This window comes from Neopsephotus bourkii, unplaced genomic scaffold (assembly GCF_033783945.1).
Source record: "Neopsephotus bourkii isolate Nb327-2 ecotype Australia unplaced genomic scaffold, CSIRO-AGI_Nbou_v1 NB_947, whole genome shotgun sequence".
Classification (NCBI taxonomy): Eukaryota; Metazoa; Chordata; class Aves; order Psittaciformes; family Psittacidae; genus Neopsephotus; species Neopsephotus bourkii.
The window spans coordinates 1,802,222-1,821,484 of NW_026901441.1; the positions used below are offsets into that span (position 1 = coordinate 1,802,222).

At 35.5% G+C, this 19,263-nt stretch overlaps 1 protein-coding gene across 11 annotated transcripts in view; it reads right to left on the minus strand.

Annotated features, from left to right (window-relative positions):
- Positions 1–19,263, minus strand: part of COL19A1 (collagen type XIX alpha 1 chain) — a 184,504-nt gene that overhangs the window by 35,621 nt on the left and 129,620 nt on the right. For 7 of the 11 annotated variants that reach the window (XM_061358576.1, XM_061358574.1, XM_061358582.1 and 4 more), the window contains 15 exons: positions 18,767–18,820; positions 14,289–14,351; positions 13,470–13,514; positions 12,493–12,528; positions 11,536–11,571; positions 11,381–11,434; positions 10,094–10,147; positions 6,414–6,467; positions 5,129–5,218; positions 4,719–4,763; positions 4,527–4,604; positions 3,192–3,227; positions 3,037–3,090; positions 2,893–2,946; positions 513–554 (listed from right to left, as the gene is read on the minus strand). In XM_061358576.1, coding sequence (XP_061214560.1) covers positions 513–554; positions 2,893–2,946; positions 3,037–3,090; positions 3,192–3,227; positions 4,527–4,604; positions 4,719–4,763; positions 5,129–5,218; positions 6,414–6,467; positions 10,094–10,147; positions 11,381–11,434; positions 11,536–11,571; positions 12,493–12,528; positions 13,470–13,514; positions 14,289–14,351; positions 18,767–18,820 — 795 coding nt within the window. The remainder of the gene's footprint in view (positions 1–512; positions 555–2,892; positions 2,947–3,036; positions 3,091–3,191; positions 3,228–4,526; positions 4,605–4,718; positions 4,764–5,128; positions 5,219–6,413; positions 6,468–10,093; positions 10,148–11,380; positions 11,435–11,535; positions 11,572–12,492; positions 12,529–13,469; positions 13,515–14,288; positions 14,352–18,766; positions 18,821–19,263) is intronic. The other 4 variants (XM_061358578.1, XM_061358577.1, XM_061358581.1 and 1 more) reach the window with 4 other exon arrangements.

Consider the following 19,263-nt stretch of genomic DNA (forward strand, 5'->3'; position numbering starts at 1 on the left):
AGAATAGGTTGATCACTTTTCTAGGAAATGATCCACGCTTTTCATATTGAAATCCTCCTGATCACACTTTTAATTTGGGAATACTGAAGATCACTTCAAATTTTATTATTTTAAAAGTAATACCTTAGAAATTCTAGACTATTTTCTCCACTTGATATATTACCAATATTAACGCTACAAAGTAAAACAAAGAATGAGGTATACCTGTAGCAATTCATACTGTGGATTGGATGTGCTGAACAGGCACCTGCTGGCTACTCATATCTGCTGGCACTTCATACCTAGTACATGGCCTCATGTACCATTCAAATGCTATTTTATGAAATTCCTATAAAATACATTTTTTGAGTATTTTTAAATAAATAATTAAAAAATCAATAAAACCTCAATATTAATTTAGGCTAGCTCAGTAGGTCAAAACTGAACATATCCAAACTCTCAAGTGCATACTCTGGTTTAAAAAGCATGCTTATAGTAAAAAAAAATATTTATTTATATCTGAAAATGTTTACCTTCAGTATAGCACCCATATCTCCCACAAGTGGCAGTGCAATCTGAAATTAAAAAAGGAAGCCACAGTTCATGTTTTATAGAATGCTACCAACTCTGATGGGTTCTCATTGCTTCTAAACTTTATACTGTTATACACATAACTGGTTATATATATATATTGGCTGAAGCGCATTTTTATACAAATGTAAAAGAAAAATAAGGGTTCCAAATATAGTTAAATATTGCTCTCTATCCAACCTAACAATGTGCACACTTGAGGGAGACACATTCTTATTATAACTTCAATCAACTTCAATCAAGCTCCTTAAAGCATGACAATAGTGCATCTCTAGAACACAGTAAATTTAATTTAGAAGTAGTATTAATATATTATTATGTAGCATACCATCAACAATTTACCACTACTGGGAAGTCTCACAGACTATTCTCACCTGATTATCTTCAAATGTTCTAATTCTCCTTTCTCCTAGGCTTTGACTCTACTGTGAACTGTAGCACAAAATGGGGAGATGCCAAAGCTAACTTCAATAAACTAACTCAGCTATCAGAAATAATCGAGCTACACCACTCTGTGGTGCCATAGCTAAATTGCTACCAATACTAAAGATAACCTATTTGAAGCTCAATCAACAGATTTACAGTTCACTGCAATATATTTTGGATTTCCAAGAGCTGCCATTAAACTTATATTTAAAGACTTCCTTTAAAAATTGATTGCACTGGGTATCAGCTTCACTCACAAATGGACTCTTCAATTACCAATGTTCATTTCTTCTTGTAAATGCTGAAGCAAAAATAGCCCTGGGCATACTATAAAACTAGACACATCCAAAATTTATTAATTGTTCAGTCTGTTTCAGTCATTTCTATCTTGAAGAACAAAGTAAAAAGTGAGCACTTTTGTAGCAAATGTAAAAAACCTGTTGGACTGTCAGTTGGTGGCAACGGGTATCAAACACAAGGTCGAGAGAAACACTGCTGAACATGTTTAACCATAAGTTCGCCATTTACAGGTAGCATCGGCACCTTTGAAACTATACCAAGTTTTCTATGGTGAGACAGCCACCTAATACAACTTAAGGACATAACTATGTAAAGGTATGAAGTCCATCCTCTGCATAAAGGTAATCTGTACACAGACAGCATCACCTGCTCTTAAAAACATGTAACAAGGCTTAAAAATAACAACAACATCTCTATAGGGCCTGACTTTTCATCCTTCTCCTTGTGACATTTTACAGATAGGCAGGTTATAACTATATTCCCTGTTTGGCTTTCTGCTGAACTACACAAACGTTTCCCCAGTCTCTCTTTGTTTCTAACATTCTTATTTTAGCTACAGTACCATTCTATGTTACAGCCCCCCAAGCCCTTAATGTGAAAAGGCCCTAACATCCAGCTGCAAGGGCAAACCAGGTATGAGAGCAAGCCTACCACGTTTGTGCTGTACAGTTCATCTGCTCTGTATATACAGCAAGTCCAGCCTAGCTGCAAACATACTGTAGATTCGTAGTTGCATATGCTGAACTCCGAGTAATGACATATATCAGGGAACACATGAAATAAAATAATTTTAATAATAATAATAAAGAAAGAAGAATTAGTTGAAGACATTTTATATACAGAATGAAAATCTAATGTAATTATGTATTCTCTGATATATGCTGGCCTTCTGAAAGTGTTAAAATGGCCTTAACTCTCTGGCTTACTCTTGCAGGCTACATCTTTCTTTAAAAACGTTCTCTCCAAAGAGAAGAGTATTTGAAGAGGGCAAAAGGAAATAATTCTCCTGTTAGCAGACCTGCCTGTTTAGCAGTGGCATCAGTTATTCACTTACATTTAATTTGCAGTGCACTATGTCTTCCAAAGGATTTTGTTTTTTTCTTATCAAGCACTTTATGCTCATTTTCTCGTGTTTAATCTTGTTGACTTCAGACTGTCCCTGAATATTAAGTTTTGATTGTATCTTCAAAACGCTAGCAATCTTTCCCAGTTCAATCGCAGATTTTACATCTACTTTTCCTAATCAAATCACTGACAAGAACTAAGCATGTTAGAGACCTCTCTTTCCAAAATTGACAGTAATCTGGTGATAGACACTCCTATAATATATTTTGGTAATCATCAACTATATGGCAATTACTTCAAAAACAGCTTTTGCTTGCTTATCAAAACATCATGGGGACAGACTCAAAGTTTTCTTGAGGCCAAGGTATATAACATAACTGCTTTCCTGTATTTCTCAAAAAGTTTACCTTCCAAAACCAGAAATCTGCCTTTTTTAAATTAAACAATTGAATGTCTAGATTTGCTAGGTTATGTCACCTCTTTAAAGTATTTGCACCAAAGCTTATGCACAAGCTCTCTATGTATACGTACAGGGTCACCTGGAGGGCCTGGTAGTCCTGGCTTTCCATCTCTTCCTGGAGCACCCTAGAAACAAAGATAAAATTTGATGGCCTTAAAGCATTGACAAGGGACACATTACTTTTCGCAGTATATATATAAAGAACTGTCACTTACGTTAATACCAGGGGTACCCGGAGTTCCTGGTAATCCTGGGGGTCCTCTAGGGCCCTAAAAGCAGGAAAGATTATTTAGGATTTAAGAATTCTTTTAGTCTAAACTTCTTGAACTTAATTAATTTTTTGATAAGAAAGAACAAATGTATATCTTACCTGCATACCTGCTGATCCAGCTGGACCTACAGGACCCTGCAAGAAAACTCCAAATAATCAATAGTTACACTTTTTCAGATAAGGGAGATTAACAACATTAAAAAAAAAGTACTGAAGGTGAGGAATTGGTTCACATTGCAAGGAAGATTTTCTCTAAGTTTGGTTTTGAATCCAAATCTAATTTTGCCAAAATTAGAGAATTTGAGATTTTGCTGAGGTCCATTTTTAAGGGCAAGTAATATCGAAGAATATTGATCTGTGGTGAAACTTGCTATTTAGCTAGGAGTTTTGTAAGATAAGCTGATATTCAGCTGAATAATAATAACTAAAAAGATTGTTTGAATACAAATGGATAATTTCAAAAATTCAGGTTTGAAAATATTTTAACTGAATAATTTTTAAGGTTACTATGTTAGATTAAGATCTTATTGTGACCCTCTAGTCAGCTTTATCTAGTCAGCTCCCTCTGTACCTGAGTCCTGTCAAAAAAATGAAATGAATCAGCTGACTATTGGCCTGGACCGCAGAAAGATTGCCGTCTTCACCACAGTAGAACTCACATAATAATATATGCCACCGGTCATCTAATCCATCAGTATTATAATTTTTTTTACTGAATACTCTTAAGATACTGCAGATGGCTTTATTTAAAGGCAACAGAAACAAACTTGAGAAAGAAACTGTGAAATAGTTATTGCTATACAAGGTGTTCAGTATGAAAGCTCTAGATAGACTGCATTGACTTCACATTTACATTTAAATTGCACAGAAATGTGAGAAGCAAGCTGTGCAAAATCAGGACTTTATTATTTCCTGGCGCAGTACCTGGCACTGTAAGGTTCTCATTTATAAGTAGTAGAATCTAATCTTGTAATTAGCAGTCATCACAAATGCAAAAGCTAGGAGCTGATGCAAAGCCAAAGCCTTCCACAGCTTTTCCATATCTTTATGTCTTCCAGTACCAGCATGGATTTCAAAAAGCCATTGTCTCCAATGTCAAGCATACCCCTTCTCTTGTACCAGTACTCAGGCTAGATTTTGCTGACAACCGCAAACAGCTGTTGCTTGGAAACTGACACAGTCTGAAGATGTGTGAACACCATCCCTAGAAAGCTCATCTGTAAAGTAGTCAACGACTCTTTCAGTTCTCCAAGGCTTTGATTTCTCACTTAGCTCTAAATCTTTCTGGGTCTAGATAAAGGGAAAAGATGCTGAGTTGAGAGCTGAGTCAGTAGGGAGTTCACGGCATGGATTTCTACTATGCTTTGTTTAATCGTTGCAGTTTCTCAGCAATGCACAGTGAGAAGTCAAAATCCTGGGTGGGGATATACTTACTGGTGATCCCTGAATGCCTATTCCAGGGGGCCCCATCTCCCCAGGTGCTCCTTGGACACCAGGTAGTCCTCTTTCTCCCTGAGAAGGGTACAAAGCTTTCAATTACAAAAGTTATGAAAATGTAAACTAGCATATTATCTTTTTTGGTTTTCTTTTTTTTAGAAACAGAAATAACATATTTATTTGTTATACCTTTGGTCCCCGTGGACCTGGGTTTCCAGGAATACCAGTGGGACCCTAAAAAAAATAATAAAAAAATAAAAAAATAAAAACTGCAGGGAAAAAACACAAATTATGTTTTGAAATCAGAGACCAGCTGAATTTTACTGCCAAAATTAGTCAGCCTTTATAAATAAATTATGAAATATTTGCATGTATTTTCCTCATTAATACCAGTGTCACTAGGAACACGTATGCGCCTTGCACTATTTCTAGACTATATTTCATTGCATTTACAACTACCATTATAATGTGTGCTTCAATTTTGAAATTACATTAAAGAAAATTAATTGTTCTGATTTCTTCCATTGCACAATGAGAATTCTTTAACAGTTGTCCCTATAAGAAATTGTCATAATAGCCCTTTCAGGTTATGGACTTACTGGTGTTCCAGGCAGACTTGGCCCAGGAGGTCCCACATCACCTTTAGGACCTGGGTGTCCAGGTGGTCCCATAATCCCACCAGGGTCCCCCTACAAGATAAATTTGAATCTCTAATTGAAATGAGAGAATTTTCTCTTATGTAAAACCTCTAAATATTGTCAAGGTTATCCTAGAAAGTACTACTACTGTGAGAAGAAACAGAGAAAAAAAAAAGACACATATTTTTCTGCCAAAACTTAGAGGAGGCACAGACCACACAACCACTAATAGTAACTACTATTCTCTCAGTTTTTCTTGCCTGCAGTGCATCTGATCTACATTTCTTTGCCCCCATGCCCCCAGTGCACAAATTGTCATTAAATCCTGTCAATTAATAGTAACAGCTTCAGACTCTTTCTCCAGCTATATCTCTCTAGTGCTAAAATCCTGGTCATCAGTTGTATTCCTGTTTGCATCTCTATTTACTTCAATGCATGCAGCATCTCCTGCTGCCCATCTCTACAACTCCTCCTTCACACAGGTGATTTTGTGCCTTTTATTATGCTGTCCTTTTGTCTTTTGCATGCTCTTGTATCATTCTCTGTGATTCTTTTTGAATACACTATTTCACATTTGCAAGACATTTTGCTCATTGTTCCAGTTATTTGCTTCTCCTGCCTTTTCATCAGCTCACTTCTTCAAACTATTAAGGGATTTTATTAGTTTCTCTTGTACCCACAATGCGTAAATATCATAACACATCACACAATATGCCTGGGTACCTGGTTTTCTTCCCTTTTTCTTACATTCAACATATTATACATACAATTTTTAACTCTTGCTGGTGTGGCTGAATTAAAATGAAGGAATTTCTACCCATCAAAATATAAATGCCATAAAGAGATCCCAGCCTTGGCTCACGTCTGAGACAGTATAGCTGCCTCAGTGGTCTGCCGAGATGAATATGTCTGATTCTGAAGTGGGGTTTTACAGAATAGTCTGGTTAGAACACTGCACTGAAAAGGCTGTTCTGTGGTTAGGACCTGAACTGACATTTCTACACTCACAGATTTAATGTAACAGCCTTGAAATATTATGAAAATTGTGAATCTGAACAGCAATTGGGTTGCCTGACTGGCCTGTAGCACCTCCGAGGAGCAGAGACGGGGTTGCTACTTGTACAATTTAAAACCAGTTCATAAAGCAGCCACACAGATGTGCTACAGAAGATGGAAGGTTACTTCAGAGATGACAGTCTAATATGCTTTAGCACATCAAGCTTAATAAAAGGCACTTAGAACATACCTTGTCTCCTTTAACACCTGGGCTTCCTGGTACCCCATGCTCTCCTGGTAAGCCCTGGAATCAATGAAAATACAATTATATATTGGATTATTTACTGTGCATTAGTATTGCCCCAAAATGTTAAAAAGTAGAAGTTAATGAATGCTTCTTTAATCCAATATACGTACCATTTTTCTTTAAGTTGAAAAACCAAGATTATTTTCTGGACCATATCAGGGCAGAATGGCAGAAACTGACACCTTTATTTTTTCAATTTAAAAATAATTCCAAGCCTTGAAAATCATCCATTTTTTTTCAAGGAAGGTGGTAGCAGGGACAAACTTGAGTTTTAAATAAGTGTGTCATCCTTTTTGCCTGTGAAGGGCTGCGTGATTTTCTTCAGTAATTACTCAATTTTGTATCTTAAAACCCTCAATGAATTCCTACTCCTGCGCATCACTAAATCCACCAAATTCCCTTTCAGCAAAATGAAAATATTCAATCCTTTCTTTTGTCCAGATCTTTAATTTTTCACATTTTGATTTTAACTTTAGCATTTTCATGATGGATTTCTTATAAATGCAGATAAGTGGAATAGATTAAAATCTAAATAGAAGCTATTTAAATAATAGAGAAGGCTAAATTGTGTTCCCTTACTACAGCATGACAAATGCAGAAAACGTTTTCCATAACACATCAATGCTATTCAACCAAATATTATATCAAGCATTTTGTTAAGAATACTAGTCATTTCCACAGTAAATGAGAAAATCGCCAAAACTGAACAGCAAAATCTGAGTATGATACTTAATCCAGAAGGAAAAAAGAACTAAGAACAATATAAAAAATACATATGGCTTCTATTTTTCTACGCAGTGTTAAATATGGTTTTGTGAACACTGACATATGAAGGATGACAACATTTTCATGCCAGTAGTGAAGGTTCAGCAGCTGTGTGTTCACTTGCTCCACTGTATTCTGTCCTTAATACAGACAACTACTTTTACCCAGCCATCCAAATTAAGAGTATAAGAAAAAAAGAAAACACAAGTACCTTAATGAAGACTATTCTGTTTATGCCAAAACACAATCATTATGAGAATATATGGAAGTTAAAATTTACTGATTATGGATCTGACACTGTGTCCTACCTTACCTTATTTTGACAGTGACATAAAATACCTACTGCCTATCTTCTTTCCTAAGGATTTTTCTGATTTTTTTTTTTGTTTTCTTAGACCAAGATTAAGGGGTCTCTTTTGAAAGGAAAGTCCTGTTTCTGAATGGGTAACCTTTCATAATTTTCATCAAGCTGCATAAAATCAATTGTATTTGTTAATCCATGATATTTCATATTTAGAAGGTGAAACAAAACAACAGGCCTGGATCTAAATATATGTTTCTGCAATATATTTAAATATATGTTTTTATATACTAGAATTGTGTGTACAAATATGAATTTTCAAGATATTTACATATATGCAGTATTATCTAGTCATAATGTCACTTGGTCTAAGATGCAGCAGAACAGCAGTTTCAAAAGCAGCAATTATGAACTCAAGCAGGATAACGGAAAAACAAGCAAAACATAAATGCAGTATTTTGTTATCTCTCACAGTAAGATTTGGGATCTATCTATAAAGAGAAACAGCAGAAAAGGCTTACAAAATATTGTCATGGAAGACAATATTACAGATATATTAGACACAATTTTAAAAAAGTGTGCCTCAACTGAGTATGAAAATAAGGTGTGAAGCAATGCTCAGTTTGACTAGTTTTTTTCTCTGCCAAGAGCTGAAGATGATGTACTCCAGTTGTCACTGCTTATACCCCTAAGACTTTTAACACGTCAACAATAAAAATCTGCCAGTTGTACCACTCAGAACTGTACTTTAATATTAATAATGTATATGGTTTAAAAGTCTGTTCAAATTAAAGGTTCTTTTCCACACAAAGTAGTCTCAGAGCATGTATGGAAAGGCCTAAGACAAAATGCAGCAACTCCACCTCCTAGATGCTTCTTTTTCTAGAAAAAACAAAAACCAAAACCAACCCACAGAGCAAAGATCAAAATCTGATTTCAGTTAAATGGTTGAACTTCTAAGCTAAAGCCAAGCTTGCTATTGTCTGCTTCTGTGGTTCACTTCTTAGATCCAACCACTCAAACTTCCAAAATGGTACTTAAAAACCATTTTATGGTTTATGGAGGGAGGGAGGTGAACCAGGGAGAGGGAGTAGATGCCACTTGTCAGGTTATGTGACAACACCAGTGTTGTGGACTGAAAACTAATTTCAGTTTGCAAGGGGGATTAGGCAGAACATAGTTGCCTGCATACCTAAAAAGGGACTGACCCATAATTTGGAAGGAAGACAGGCAGCTATCTTCCGAAGACCTGCTATATTACAGTGTCAAGTTAAATGCCCAGGGAACTTTCAAGCTTAGTACAAGAGTGCCTAATAGTTTAAGATGCTTCCTGGAGTATTCAGACTAGATTGAAGTTTCACCTGTGCTCTTCCTGCTCAGAGGCACAAGGGGTACAGGCGTGCTGGATCCTGAGGGAGGCCCCTACCATTTTGAGGGATCTAGACCTGTCAGTCTGTTGCCCTGCAGCATAATGGTCATAGGCTCACTAAAACCCTTATGAAGAAGGCCCCTGTCACCTTGACAAACCCACCTACTTGGAAAACCTGAATGTGGAGCACCCAAAAGCACAATAACTGCAGGATCATTAAAACTCTGCTGAGCACACTCCACTGCCTTGATAATCTCAATTGATGGGTCAATAAACCATCTGTATCCTGCTTCTGACACCATCTGACAACATTTAGCGGATCTCAATATTGGGGTGTATTTAAGAAGAATTGAAGTGAGAGCTTTTACTGTTCTTGATTATCTCACTCTCTCATTCCCCTGTTATCACTGTGTTCATTGGATCCTGACTTCCCTTTCCATCAGGGAGATTGTTGCTTACCTGGGATGAGTGGGCATCAAGTTGTCTTGGTTTGTGTTGTATTTTAATAATTTATTTTACTGAACAGTAATTAAGAAGCAAGTTTTCTATTAAATTCTTTTCAAACAATGCTACTCCTGCCAAAGTCTTTAATATTGTCCCTATTTTTAGCAGAATTACATCTTGTTCTGAATATGAGTTTTGCTTGTAAATCTTACCTAAATTATAACATAATAAACATAATTGTTTATCCTTTTCACCTTATTAATCTTTACCTCTTTTTTAGGAAGTAAACCAATTCAGAATAATACAAAACCATAGGCAGAAATAAGGAAGGTCATGGGTTTAAATCCTTGGGGTACACTTACTTTCCCTGTTTCTTCGCATTTCCCTCCAAACACACTATCCTTTCCAGCTCATGGTGTAACATTATTAAATCTTTGCTAGAGATGTTTTTTAAGCTTTCACCTACTGCTGTGAGATCAGGGTAATTTTTTGCAAAGCTAATTATCTGTGAATCAGATAAATTAGTATTATCATTCTTACCTGCTCAGATAGTAACACAAGGAGAAAGAGAACAAAAGAAATAGGCAGAACCCTGTCCTGTGGTATCCCACACTACTTCCATACATGATTGCTACCATAGCACTCACAAAAGGAGCACCTATGATAACTTGCGAGGTACTGCTTCACTGGCTAACAACTCACACACTACATTTCTACAGCTTGGTGAAACTGCTCAATACGTACAACTTCTCCTGGCAGTCCCCTAGGTCCCACAGGTCCTGGAGGTCCTTGTAGCCCCTGTGAAATAACACATGCTCGAGGTAAAAGTCAATACAACCACCGTAATTCAGTGTAAAGTGTTCTCATATATAAATAGATGACAACATCTGGCATTAATAATTGTCTTCTGCATGGAGTAGGAAGTACAGAGTTTGTCATTCTCCCTTAATCTAATGTTTAGTCCAATAAATCTTTGGGACTGATAAATACAAAATCCAAAATATGTATACAAATCAAGTACAAGTAATACAAAGGAACTGTCTAAAGGGAAAGACAAAAGAAAAGGAGTAAATCAAGATTTTCTCCCTTAAGGGACAGATGTAGACGTGATTTTTTTTTTTTTTAACTACATGGTTTGTGCTACTTCTCTTTTTGGAATACTTCCCATTAAAAGGAGTCCAGAACACTGGAAAGAAAGGGGGATTGAGATGTAGAGATAGAAGGATGAGTTGGTGCAAACCCTAATGATCCTTGGGTCTCTATGAGCCTCTTCTTGAAGGTGTACATTGTGAAGATGACTTAGGTTTTCACTGCAATAACGGCCATTATCTCAGTAGCTCCTACCAAAGACATTAGCCACCAAAGAGCAGTCTAAGGAATTAAGAGTGGAAAATAATTTTTAAGACCACAGTTTCGTGGACCCTGTAGCTGCATCTATTAATTCCTGGACTTTCTTTGATGATCTCAGGAACCCAAGTACTATGATTTCAACAGGAATACTGTTGGGTGGAGGTTGTATTTTCCCTGTTTCCAGTTCTACCATTATTTGAGAAAATTCAAGGCATCATGTGAAATTCTCAAAGAACATTTCTTCTTACACTTGCTTTCTTCAAAGCAAGGCGATGACTACTCTGGCATTACCTGCAATACTATAGGATTAAACACAGGAACCACTCATGAATTGGCAGTGGTTACTCACTGGTGAATAAAGAATACACCCAGCTACTGGTGGATTTGTAATTGCAAAATGGATGCTCATATCATTGAATGATCATATAATATTTAGGCTTTGCATAAATATTTCTTGCTGAGTTATCCTGAGATCAACAAGAATTTTACGAACTAAAAGCAAAAAAAAAAAATAATAATCCATGCACAAAATTTTGATATAACTATAAGCACTCTCAGCCCTTAAATACTAGCCCTTAAATACTTAAATACTAACCCTTAAATACTTAAATACTATATGTAGCTTATATAACAGCATAGAATGCAATGTCTGTTAATTCCACAAATATATCTTTCGCCTACCTTTGATCCTGGATTTCCAGTCAGACCAGGTGGTCCAGGGTCTCCTGTTTCACCCTAATGATATTGTTTGAGAAAATAAAAATATCCAAATTTATTGTTATGTTTCCCTCTGCACACCAGTGATGTATATATAGTGTGTATAGGTCAAAACATACCTTACTTCCTTTTGATCCTTCCATTCCAGTTTCACCCTGAAAACAGCAGATATAACCATAAGAAGTTAAAACTTTGTTTAATTTGTTACCTTAAAATATTATAACGTAGCTGGTAAACTTAACAAAAATTGAGAAAACATTAAAGAATTTCTGATGGCTTGAGTAAACTCTGAAGGGCATTCCTGTTTCAAACTAATTCTGTTTGCAGGTTTTCCTAGTGTTCTAAAAAAAGAAATGTCTGAAAATATCGCATTTGCTTAAAAGCTTCTCCAGTCTAAAGCCTATTCTTCAGCACTAAATCTCCACTGGTGAGACAGTATTAATCTCCAAAACCACACATTATTTCAGTATGCCTCATTTTGGTTATTATAATATGTTAATCTGAAGTATCTGAGCAGCCTTCAGTTATGTATTTAACAGCATAAGTAGCTGTCGTCAAATGTTCTAAGAGAGAACAATAGTTAATTAAAAATAAGCAACACATTTAAACAGACTCTTAAAGAATGAGTGTTCTGAAAATATCCTCCAAAATAGCAAAAATAAATAAATAAATAAAAAATGCACACATAAGATGGCCATAAGAAAACTACCTGATATTAAATGCCACACTGGAAACTGATAAAATAATTAACATAGAAGAGTTCAGCCTACCTATAATTTTGTGAAATAACTGAAAGAATGAAGCCTCAGGGAACAAAAAAAAGCATGTCATTTAAACTCAGTTCATGGACTGTTCCAACTACAGAAATGCTGAAGAACAGGGAATCTCTGTTTTTTATGTATAACCTACATGAACCTGATGAAGGTTTAAGAAGAAAACAATACATATGCTATCCTACATAATCACTGAATTTAATAAAAGTGTGCAAAGAAAAGAATTGCAGTGCGAATAGAGTATGAAAAAAATACCGAATGTAAATTACTCATATCATGATTTCAGAACATAGCTATACTCACTGGATCTCCCTTGTCCCCTTTTTCAGAAGGCTCTCCCTATGGAAACGTAAAGATGTTAAATTTATTTCAAATGGCAAATAGTATATATGTATGGTTTTTGTAAAGTCCTTGAAAAATGTTGGGTTTTTTAAAACCTATATAAAACATAAGTATATGGATTACAAAAGTTTACTTGAGAGATGATGTTGACTTAATGACAAGACCATGACATGTGTGATCCTTTTAAGCAAGGAGCAGAAGGGAGGGTCAAGAACATGAACTAAAAAGAGTGGCAATAAGTACAAATCTGACAAATTCTCAAACACAAGTACTTTATAACACACAAAATTATGAATCTGTCATATTGATAAAGTAAAAAAAAGTTTCTGCCTGCATGAAAACTGTTTAGACACAAGGAAATGACCAAAGAAAACAACTGGAAGCTTAACAGTTGAACAGCAAAATGCTCATTATTCAGTGGATAAAGAACTTGCATATATCACATGTTCCTAGAAAAATACAATACATTCCTATTCCTCAGTAATATCCCTCACCCCAAGTCTTTCTGAGAAATTTAAGCTTAAATTAAAAAAAATCAAATGAGGGAATTTATTTATAAATTTTAATAATTTAGACTCCTGTTTTTTTTGTAAAGATATTGAAGATTTCATTTTAACTTGAAAAAATATGAATGGTGTCTAGTTCATGAAACAATCACTAATCACAGACTTATATAAACATAATCTCAAACTGGTATTCAGTCTGAGTATGGTTGAAGTTAAGGACTTCATGAACTGTTGGGACAGGTAAATTTACTTGTAGACACAAATAGTCTCTCAAAGATGGGCTTAAGTAAATTACTAAGGACATTCAGAGACTGACAGCTATGCCTACATATATTTTTTTTTATTCTAAGTATATTTTCCAAGATTTGATTAGTAATCATTCAGCCACCTTCTAGCATCACACATAAGCACAGAAGTAAGGAATTAATTTACCTTTTCTCCTTTTGCACCGGTCATTCCCAACTCTCCTTTTTGACCCTTTTAACAAAATAAATTATATTTTAAACATTTTATATTCTAAAAAGTGCAAAAAACCTTCTCTCTTTCAACTGTACTTTGTTCTGTGTAGAGCACAAAATGATAACTTTTATTGCAATGGAAATCTGTGCTTTAAACATCATATTAATTGAAATGACTGCCATCTACAGCACAGCTTCAGGCTTCCCAATAAAAATGTTGTCAATCCTGTCACACAGACAGAGAACTTTCCTCTCTTCTTCCAAGTCTGAAAAGTGTCCAATTGTTAAGAATTCATTCCACTGTTTAAACAGGACAGACACCTACAAACAATATATTGCTTTATGGTGTAGATTCAGAATTTGAACACAAAATTTTTAAAGGCTGATTTTAAGCATTTTTGGTATAGCAAGTCCCATTGTTACAGAGAAACTGCTTTAAATATTCACCATTTAGTAGTAAAAGATTTTCTGAATTTCAAATTTTGCAGTCCTTTTCCCCATAGCCAGCTGGCCACCTCATTTGACTTGTCCTCAGAGAGCGATGCAGAAACCACACTTGTTCCTGAATTTTCCCTTTCTGGTTATCATATATTACAGAAGAAAGGCTTATGTGCTGCAGATGCAGGACAGCAAGGTGAGTCCAGTATTGGAATATAGAATTTAAACAGTCAGTCATATCTAAACATTATTCTTTCAAAGATCATTGTGATAAAGCAAATCAAAGATACAGTGTTAAGGGTGTCAGGTTAGATAGACACTTAGAAATTTCTCCAGTTTAATCTAAAATCCTTACAATGTCTCCCTTCTGGCCTTTAAGTCCAGGAGTCCCAAGTAATCCTAGTAGTCTCGTATCACTCTGGGAAGAAATATCACCAAAAACATCATGTAACAGGACATGTCATCATTTATTTACAGTAACAATGCATTTACAATAACTATTTAATGTAAATTACTAGTATGTAAATTCATAAGCCCTAATTTACTATTAGAAATGGGTACTAAATGCCTATATAGTACACCTAATTAATGTACTGCAGCAACACATCCTTTGTCATGCATTCATATTCCAGTCAGACTAGAAGAATATGAACAAAAGCATAAAAGGGAAATGTCTGTTGAATACTGCTATGCAAATGTGTGACTTTTTTTTTTTTAACTCAATGCAAAGAACTTATGATCCTTATTACAGTACATTTCTCAAGTATGTTAGAAAAGAACAATAAAAATCACTTCTATGAGAAAACCACAAGCTTTTTACTTTTGAGCAGCATGAAATGTCAAATAGTACAGTAGTGAGACAGAAGGAGATATATATAATCAAAAGACTCCTCACTGCTCCTCTAAGAAAACAGACAGATTTAAGGACCAGGGGTTCAGGCTGTATACTTGCTCAGGTATTACTGTACCGCATTTATTTACTCTTCTGTACAAGGTAAAGGCACAATAAAATACAAACCAAATGGTTTCCTCTGCACAAAGCCAGGTTCAGACTACCTAAAGGGAACATGTTCTCTTTTATTGACAATGGAAAAAGGGTCAAAACCAATGACACTGAAAAATGAGCTCAAGTCTGGACACAAGGAGCTCAAGTCCTATAACATCTGCCACTGGGCTGAATAGGAACCCTGAGCAAACCAATTTCCCCTTGCCATGCTCCAGAAATATGTATGTATGGATATGTATGTATGTATATATGTATGTATCCAAACATATCTCTAAAATTGGAAAACATCACACTGAGTAAAAGTGGCATTTACACTATTAATATTTTCAGAAGTCGACAGCTGAATATAACCTAAATAAAATTTGCAGTTCTTTTCCACGTGTTAATGTCCTGAAGGATCTTCATTGGTGTTTAAGGTTCTCAACAGAGTTACTACCTTAATTATCAAAATCAGCCCAATAGGAAGATGCCCAAAGAAGGGAACCTGAGAAATGCAGGAAAAGCTAAAAAAGGGTATTAGATCAAATAAGTACTTTTATGCTTTTCACATATTTATGGGTCATTTGCTCTTTGTAACAAAATGTAAGTAAAATATGCCAATTAAAAAAACCTTAGAAAAGTAATAATGAATTATTCAATAATAAGCTATAATTATAATGAGTTATGATTTGGAAACATCTCCTGAGCAGATTCTGATGTAGTTTCAACTGCTTTTTGCTGTGGTTTCATTTTTATTTTTATGTGTTGGGAGAACATTTCAGATTTGACTGATTTGTATGCCCTTTCCAAAGATGTGTAAAAGCAGGTTTGACTGAAATAATCTTCTATGTACAGAAAACTGGTAAGTGAAAAAGATGACAAGCAGAGGCCTTGAAAACCCAGGCAAAGGTTGATAACAGAGGTCTGAGAGTGTATAAACACTAGTCATGTGACCTCATTTACCAATCACTGAAGGAAGCTAACCTACAGTGCAGGGCAGAATCAGCTTCTTGGCATAATGAAGAGGACAAAATGCATGTTTAGAACACAACAAAGCATCTCATTTACACTGAAAACACAAAGGACATAAAAGAGGGAATATAAAAATCGTCATGCCTTGCAAGAACAGGCACAAAGTGTGAACGATGAGGGAAGAAATGCTCCAGCACTGTCTCCCACCCCATTAAGGATCAATGCTACTATTTATCTGCAGCAGGTTCCCCATACCTTCATTAAAGGAAGACTGCTGATCTTACTTTGCCATTCAGCACAATTTGCTACCCCAATCAGCAATTGTATTTATAGTGCTCTCTTTTCACTGTACAGATGGATCAAGTAAATTATGCTTTTAAAGACTCGCACTCCAGCCTCCTTACACGATAAGGGGATTGATACTGAGCCAGAAAAAGCTTGGTTGCAAGAAATTATTTAAACACATTGTGCAATTACAACTACTCATTGATGTCATACAGAAGTCAGAAGAATCTAATCTGCTAAGAAACTGAGAAATTATAGAAAAGACGATACTAATCATGAGTCTTAAGAGCTCTCTCACTAATCCCCACATTTTTTTGGCAGCAGTTTCTCATGATTTCTAGAAAACCAATGCAAAGAAGCAATGCTAATATCCTCTGGGGGTTGGAGGATAAATAAATAACACCACAAATGTGGTCAATATTTAAACACTTTAACACTTTAAAAATCCAAACTCAAAGAAGACTTTGTTAGATCCTTAAGAACATGCATAAAATGTAAAATGTCAAGACCGTTTCCTGTGGTGTAAGGCATCTCAAAAACCTCAGAATATCACTGAACTGTCATCTTACAAATGCAAGTAATTGAGGCAGACTGCAAATTATACACTGGAATGTGAAAGACTGCTTGGTACCTCCAAGATACAGTGAGCAATATCAGCCCTCATCATATCACATAATAGTGGGAGCAGAGGTGGGGGAGGAAGGAAAGTTATTGGTGCATACATCTGCTTAATTGAATTATCATTGGCAAAGCAGACAAGCTGTCCTTCTCTTTGATGACCTCTTTGATGTCTTTGTCTTGTCCTTGATGGGAATATCCCATCATAAACCATATAGAAAATAACATGTTTGCTGTAGCAGTTGGAGACTTAAAAGTTGACTCTGGGAAGATCTGAACATGTAGCTACAGGGAGTTTGTGTGTTTAAAACCTGCTACTCGGATCAGAAAACCATTTCCTCTCTCATTTGAAACCAGACAGCATTTCCTTGTTGAACAGTTAATTGCTTACGACAGAGTCACCAAAATCTTCAATCTAGACAGCTGAAGCAAGAAGAAAGTTGGTAAGCTGCACAGGGTTTAAAGGTGATTAATTTATAGACACAGAGCAGCTGGCCCACATTTTTTCCAGAATATTGCTGATTATAAATACAACACACCTTAGGAATCTTAGAACCTTACAGTGATAAGAAATGTGATTTTTGGTGACAGATGCTTGCCAGTTCCTGAAGATCACAACTTGTTTTCCTCCTACAGAATTAACCTTAAAGGGACTATCAGCATAAAAGAGATTAATGATCAGGAGGCAGGGAACGAGTTACAATAAATATGGTATTGATAGAGGAAATGTGACTGGTATCAGTGAAAGCTATCTTTGGCAGAAAAAAAGAAACTGGTAAGAAAGTGAAACGTATAAACAACCTAAAATACAAAAAACTTCAACACACATATATGAAATGGCAGATCAAACTCAGAAACTAAGTCTCCAGCTATGAAGAAGTCTCTGTCCAGGATAGCATATAAACTATGATTAATTCCTAATGCATATCCTAAGGTGATACACAGATTTGGAATGGATTAAATATTAGAGAAATCACTGCACTTGTAAAAGTAACTGGAAAGATATGTTTGACATGAAATTCGCTCCGGATTCCCTATTAAAAAAAAGATTTTAGTACTCATCTGTGTATCTTATATAAGAAAAATATCTTGAATTCACCTGCTCCTTGTAGTTATGCATTTTAATACTAAAAGAAAAGGATGTCTTCCAGGTTTGGCTTGCATGATGATGAACACAACTTGCATGATGATGACATGTGATGAACACAGTAATTTTATATTTAGCAAATATTACTGTAATAGTGCTTCATCAGTCTTCGAATGAAATTTAATTTTCCAATCAGGTAAGTTTGTGTTTTCTCTGAATTAAGATCCCTTACAAGGGCAGACACTACCACTGCTTAAATGATTTGAAAAATCTGTGATGTGAATTTAAAAGCTCTGCCACATGGAAAGATGTCTACTCAATTTTAACTTTTTTCTGTTAAGTGCTTGTAGCTGCAGAAGGTGCTATAATGAAGGCAATATTTTGTTAGTCTATAATACAAACAGGACAATTCTCATGGTTTGCTAGCTTTTAAAATTATGCCTCCTTGTCTTTCTATTCTACTTTTATGATCAGAACATAGTAGGTCAAGAAAGAAGAAATGTTGGTTTAGACATTTAAATGTCTAAATGTTATTCAGACATAGAGGAAAAGTATGGTTAGAGCAACTAGGTTTAGAAATGGGAAGCTGGTACTGTTATGCTAACAGCTAGGTGGTCCGCCCATCTCCTTTTTGAGTCATATACAAGCAAAAATACATGAGAAGAAGATGGATGGGATGGAAGCCACGTCAGCAGGATATATGACACAGTAGGTATGTGACTGAAGTGTAAACTGAGCCTTTGAAGGATGCAGAAAGAGGACAGGGAAGGATCTACCATTTGAATTAATTTGGAATGTGCTTCACAGGGATCAAAACTGTTGTAATTTCTACATTAGACACTTCCTAGCCATAAACACACACACACACACTATAAAATCTCCATACCTCATTATAATGCTTGTTCAGTGAATCCAGAATTCCTTTTAGTCCAGAAGGGCCCTATATGGAAAACAAAACAAAATAAAAAAAAAAAAAAGAAAGAAAAAAGCAGAAAGGAAAAAAGCAACAGAAGGTCATTTTAATTTAGCAATTTATTTAACTAATGTTATATTGTAAGAGCAGTGGTTATGTAAAAGTATTTTGATTTTTATTTTACTACACAATAAATCATTTTCTGTAAGTTCATTATATCTTTTTTTTTTTTTTTTTTCAGGCACAGAGGAGAAGGAGAGTCAGTTTCTAAATCCCTGAGTTTTCAACACTGGCAGCTTCTTTTGGATTGAATCAGTCTGTTAGAGAAAATGAAGGACTCTTCATTACGGACTGTAGTGACAGGACAAGGGGTAATGGGTTAAAACTTAAACAGGGGAAGTTTAGATTGGATATAAGGAAGAAGTTCTTTACTGTAAGGGTGGTGAGGCACTGGAATGGGTTGCCCAACG